The sequence below is a fragment of the Octodon degus genome, unplaced genomic scaffold (assembly GCF_000260255.1).
Source record: "Octodon degus isolate 3935 unplaced genomic scaffold, OctDeg1.0 scaffold00058, whole genome shotgun sequence".
Classification (NCBI taxonomy): domain Eukaryota; kingdom Metazoa; phylum Chordata; class Mammalia; order Rodentia; family Octodontidae; genus Octodon; species Octodon degus.
In genome coordinates this window covers 2,818,562-2,824,561 of record NW_004524634.1, presented here as the reverse complement: position 1 = coordinate 2,824,561, position 6,000 = coordinate 2,818,562, and the positions used below count along the sequence as shown (strand labels likewise).

Here is a 6,000-nt window from a genome sequence, read left to right as displayed (position 1 = left end):
AGGTGCAGGTAACTGCCCAGCTGAACAAGGGCTGCCTAGAGGAGGCCATCCTGGAAAGGAGAGGAGGCAAAACGTGTTGTGCATCACCAAGGCCAGCCACCAATTCTTGAAGCCATCCCACCCCAGCCAGTTCTGTAAAAAAATAAACCATTCCAGTGGGCCCTCCACCCACTTTTGCTTCTGCCTCCAAAAGGCTGTGCCAGAAATGGTGCACAGCCAACCAGCACCCTGAGACCCCAAACACAGCTCAGCGACAGTGAAGACACATGTGGACATCGCTTGGTGGTTCAACCTGTTTTATACTGAAATACATATAAGCTAATTCAAAAGGAGGTAGGGGAGAAAGAGATGCTGGAAGTGGGTGATCCCAGGCCACGATGCTAGCAACTTTTGCAGCAGGTGCCAGTCCATCTGTCTGTCCACCCGGCAGGACAGTCCGGCCCCAGGGGGCTAGAGGAGCTCTGCTAGGCTGGGAGGCAAGCCAGTCCTGGGCCAGGAGGGCAGCCCGCGCCCCCTTCTCCAGTGCAGGAGGGTCCTCAGCTGAAGGGCTTCACCAGCTTCATGGCAGCATAATTCTGGAAGGGGGGGAGGCATTGACACAAGTGACCCCTTTGGGATAGGAATAGCCAAAGTGGCCACCCTGGTTTGGTGGGCCAAGCTGCAGTGACCTGCAGTTGTCCTCACCACCTTCCATCCCTTGTTAGTATCAACTCCACCCTGCCTGGTGCCCCCATCAGTCCAGCACACCCACTCCTCCCTCCTGAGACTGCTCACATCCTCCTGTGTGGGGCCACCCGAATTGCCCTGCCCTCCTCCATAACTCAAGGCCCACTCCCCTGGTACAACCAACTGCCAAGAAAACACCGATCTCCCAGGATCTAGACAGGGAAGTCCTGCCCTGGGCTCTTCAGGTGCTGAAGGCAGAGCCATGATTCACTCTTACACACAGCCCCCCACATGGTCACCATTGCTCCTCCACCCAGAAAAAGAGAAATGGGCCAAGGGATGCAAGGGGGATGCCCTGTAACACAGGCTGGCACCAAAGATGGATCTCTCTTGATTAAGTCTTGCTTGCTGCAAAACAGACAGGAACCTCCCCTCCCCACTCCTGCCTCCAGAAACCATGAAAACATACACAATACAACACAGGGCTCTTAATTGGGACAGTATGTTCCCCAGCGCCGGCCCGGGAAAGCCAACCCTGGAAACAAAGCCCGCCCTCCTTCTCCGCCAAATCACCTCCTGCCTCCCCACACTGGCCCTGCTCCCAGCTGGCTCTGAGTGAGGGAGCCCAGAGGAATCAGACAGGCTGCCCCTCTCACCCCCTCCCAGGGGAATTTCCAAGAGGATGGGGGATTGGGCCAACTGGAGGCAGGCAGCCCCCACCTCTGGCACCCTCCCCATGGGGCCTGGCTTAGGAAACTATAATGGATCCCCACCCCTACCCCATCTACCCTGCCCTGAAAGCCAGGTGAGGAGCATCAGTCTGGCCATCAGGTGTGGGTCTGGCCATGTGACTGAGGGACTGGGTGGGGGAAGCAGGATTCTCCAGCTGCAGCAGAGGCAGCAAACTGACGGCTTGCAGCCCTGGTCCCACTCTGGCTCTTGGGGCCCCAGCATCCCCAGTAGGATCGACCCCATAGGCCTACTGAGAGAAAGACAAGGTCAGCAGCTAAGGAGGTTGGTTTCTGGGACTCAAAGCAGAGTAATGCTGCTGGTGGGAACCCAGAATTCAGCAGGGACTCAGACCAGGAGCCCCTAGGGTGCCATTCAGCTCCTGTCTGCTAGGGTTAAGGCTGCCCCAGAAGTACACAGGCTAGAAGGGACTAGAAATCTTCCCTTTTCCCAGTAGGCAGCAAAATCTCCTTCCCCAGGTCCTTGGAGACCTAGGTCTGCATCCAAGGGCCCCATAGCACAAGCCCGGCTGGCTGGGGGTTTGGGGACAGACTTAGAAAGGACAGTGATGATGCCACTCGGGACTTGCCCCTGCCTTTCCCTGGGCTCCTCAGGAGGTGTGGCTTGATGTGCAGCTCCCAAGGGAAGGTGGTGGAGCTGCCATGGTCCACAAGACCAGAGCTGACTTTGTACAGCTTCCCTATGTCCCTACATGCAGGTAAGGAGGGGGCCTTGCCAACCAAGGTCACACAAAAAGTCACAGATAAAGACAGCATTCCTGAGTTCAGCTTCAGAGCGCTCTCTTGTACGATGCCATTTCTCCAACCTGGAATGTTGGGCGCACACTCTCCTTCAGCTGACCAGGGACTGGCCCAAGACTCTACATTCTAGAAAGCAGGTCATACTGAAGCTTCTGTCCCCAGATTACCTGTAGGTGTAAGGCTCTGCACCGGTCATCCTTTCCTAAGCCCCCAGGATGAGTCTTCTAAGGGAATGTTGCAGTGTATACAGTGGCTGTCCTGATTCTCTGGTCTCCATGTCTCCCGGGAGACCTAGAGCTCCTGGTGGCATGAGCCTCCCCATCTCCTCCCCCATCCCAACATACCCTCACCAGGACATGGAACCTTTTATAATAAAATCTCCACTGCTATTGGAAGGGCAGCCATGCACACTCAGATGACGGGAGGTGAGCTGGCACAGGCCAGGGAGGGGAGCGCTGCCCTGACTCAGCTGTCTGGGCTGGCCCGGAAGCAAGCGCCAGGGCCTCTCCCCCAGATGCAAGCTCATTTCTGGTGGCCACTCCTGCCTTGGGCTATTGCACTTGTGCAAATCCTTCCATGGATCTCTTTCTGATTTTGTGTTTGTAATTTCATCTTCCTTTGCCTTAAAAAGTCCCTGGAATTGTACAGATCTCAGTCGTCCACAACCTGGATCCCCCTTGGGCCTCAGGCAAGTTTTGCCAATTGACTATAACTCTCCTTGCTGAGCGCTGCAAACCAGCTTAGGGGACCTGGCCTGTAGCTAGACCCCTAGCACCCTGGTTCTTGACCAGTCTTAGTTGCTATAGATTACAGCAGTGGAGCTAGCCTAGAGCATGCATGCTGCAGCAGGCTGTTTTCATTGAAACTTCTAAAAGGCTCACCATCCCTGGCCTAGAGGACACATGGGACCTGGCCTTTTAACTTGGGCGTTTTCCCCCCACTGCTCCTCACAGTTGTGGTGGCAGGACCTGCACGGGGTGGCCCGTGGCTTTCACCTATGAGGTGTACACTGCTGCCAAGGCATGGCCAGCTCTCGGTGGAAAAGAGATCACCCCCCCTCCTGGATGAGTCACAAAGCAAAAAGCTAACCCAGGAGTGATTCCCCATCACCTTCCTGCTCTGCAGACAATGCTCTGGGACCCATGGTGACAACCACAGTAAGCTCTGGGCCACTGTGTAACCCAGAACCAGCCTGTTCCCTTCTCTGTGTGTTCGTACTCTTGCCATGAAAATCGGGGTAGCAAGGGATGGATTACACCATTTATTTTTAAATAGATTTAAAATGTTCATATTAAAACACTGCCTTTGAAGTCTAAAAAACATGAATAATAAGGTGTGAACACGGTGTTATCTTAAAGGTCTAAAGTATTAGAGTTGCTGTGGGGCTAGAGCATTTATAGGAGTTCCTGGTAAGCTGCAAAAACCAGGGTGGACCCTACCACTTCCATCCCCAGAGGAGCTTTGTGGAGCTGGAGACAGCTGTCAATGGCGTGGCCTGCTGAGCTCTTTGTCAGGTATCAGTTGGCTTCTTACCACATGAAAGGGACCCCTACCATGTACTGTGCCAGAGGAGGGGCTCTTGAGCCAGCTCCCTTCTTCATGTCCACACACCTGTGAGACACCTTCTATCCAGGTCCTCAGGGGATACTGTGATCCTGGCCCAGCCCCAGCTTTTCTCTGTCTTTTTTCTTCTTCCTTTTTTTTTTTTTTTTCCAGAATGTGGGACTGAACTCAGGCCCTTGCACTTGCCATGCAAGCACTTATTCTACTGAGCTATCTCCCTGGCCCCTCTTCTCTGCCTCTGGATTTAGCAAGCGCCATCTCCTCTGCTCTGGCATCTACCTCTTCCTTCCTTTCCAGACCCAGCTGCATGTACTCTTTCAGGAAGGTTCCCTGCCCACCGCAGCCCAAGAACTTCATCTTCTGCCAACCCTGACTGCACATCCTAGGGGCTTGCCCGAGTGCTGTGTTTTCCTAGAAGGGAAAGAACTCAGATTCCTCCATCAGACTAAGGGCCCTCAAAGGGTTAGGCTTCGTCTGCTTACCAGGCCAGGGACTCCCAGAGTAAGAGCTGAATCTCCTTATCAGACCAGGGCTTCCCAGGACAGAGGTGACTGTTCTCCACCCAAACAGGGGAGTTCTTTGAGGACAAAGATAGGCTCCCCTGCTAGACCCAGAGCTTCCCTAAGTCAGCGTCTGTGTGTGCCCCATCGAGCCTGCTCACCGGGAAGGCGTAAACGAAGATGCCCAAGAACAGCAGGAGGATGAAGAGGATGATGAAGAGGATGATGGCACACCGGAAGCGTCTCCACAAGATGAACTTCATCGTCTTATAGGGGGATGTAAACCACAGGAAAGAGGTGTCGGGGCGCCTGGAGGCAACATCCCAAGGGTCAGCAAGGCTCCTCCACAGGGCCGCTTTCTGAAAGCCCTGCTCTCTACTTGTGACAACTCACCACAAGGTTCTGCCCTTCGCATTGTGCCCCTAGCCCCCACGCATCCCCCAGGCCCTCAGCATGGCCTCTGAACTCAGCACTTCAAGTTTGTATCCACTTCCCATTCCCCAACCCATGATGTAGTGACACCCCACCGTGCTGGGCTCCTCTGAGAATGCTGCTGAGCCCTGCCCTCCTCACCAGGATGCTTTCCCCCATGGTCCCCTCCCCTCCTGACCTAGGACTTCATCACAAATCACAGACTTCAGGGCTGGCCAGAGCCTCAGGCCTGCACATTAGGTGAGCTATGGCCCACTATGGCTAACTGGGCCTGAGAAAACCAAACCACCTGCCCAGAGGCATGTGGCCATTTGGGGGTGGGGACAGGAAGAGAACTCAAAAGACTGACCTTCTCATCCCTTCCCTTGGGTAGCCCTCCAACCCAAAGCACATGCAGGAGTCTATCGGCATTACTGTTGTGTTAATACCCTGGCTCCCCCTTCTCCACCACACCCAGCATCTCACGGCCAGGGCATCATCCAGTGCTCCATCAGCCCCCTGGCACTCGGGACAGCACTATGCTCTGCCAGCCTAGGGTGTCGGGCACCCCTGAGCCCTGAGCATCTTTCAGTGCCTGCCCGGAAGCAACTTCCAAGATGTCTGTGTGGCTCTGGCTCAGCCTGTCCCCCTAAGAGGACAGTGGTATAAGGAAGATGGGGACCAAGTCCCACCATTCCACAGACAGGAAAATTAAGGCTGAAAGTCTACTTGAAAGCCACAGTGATATCACAGAAGAGCTGAGGAGGATGGTTTAGTGAGAGGAAAGACCTTGATCAGACTCCAGAGCCAACCAGAGCAAGTAATGGCTGTATTTAACTTCACTTAACTTCACTTTATAGTCGGTTTCCTCATCGGTAAAAACGGTAGTAAGAACTTCTCACGGGTGGCACACTACCAACAGGCACATGGTAGTGCTTGCTTCTTGACTTAGCTGGGGAGCCCAGCGGCCCCTTAAATGATGCCTGGCATTGCCCCTCCACACCCTGTGGGCCTGTGACCACTGCAGGTCTATGCAGTCAGTGCCTCCCGGACTGCGGCCCAGACCCCTGTCCTTGGGCATCACCAGTCAGGGGCTGGGCACTAACCTTGGCTCCTCAAGCTTAGGGTTCATGTTGGGCTCATCCCGACCCTGGCCGGCAGGCCGTTCCTCATGCTCGCTCTCCGCGACTATTTCCAAGGTCATTTCCAGCTTGCCCTGTGGAGACAGACAGGGCCAGGTCAGGGATGCCCACCCCTGGAGAGGAGCAAAGCCAGGACAAATAAAGGCCACTTCATTTTCATTTTTAAAATATATGTGTATACAATATGTTAATTATTGAAACTCTCCTACCAATTTGGTTTGAAACTGT

The 6,000-nt window shown here is 54.4% G+C and overlaps 1 protein-coding gene across 17 annotated transcripts in view; it reads right to left on the bottom strand.

Moving 5' to 3' along the window:
* Positions 1 to 279: 279 nt before the first annotated feature.
* Dysf (dysferlin) overlaps positions 280 to 6,000 on the bottom strand; it is a 233,667-nt gene continuing 227,946 nt past the window's right edge. For all 17 annotated transcript variants that reach the window (XM_023718431.1, XM_004634069.2, XM_004634066.2 and 14 more), the window contains 3 exons: positions 5,737 to 5,846; positions 4,381 to 4,528; positions 280 to 575 (listed from right to left, as the gene is read on the bottom strand). In XM_023718431.1, the coding sequence (XP_023574199.1) occupies positions 537 to 575; positions 4,381 to 4,528; positions 5,737 to 5,846 (297 nt within the window). In that variant the 3' untranslated portion in view covers positions 280 to 536. The remainder of the gene's footprint in view (positions 576 to 4,380; positions 4,529 to 5,736; positions 5,847 to 6,000) is intronic.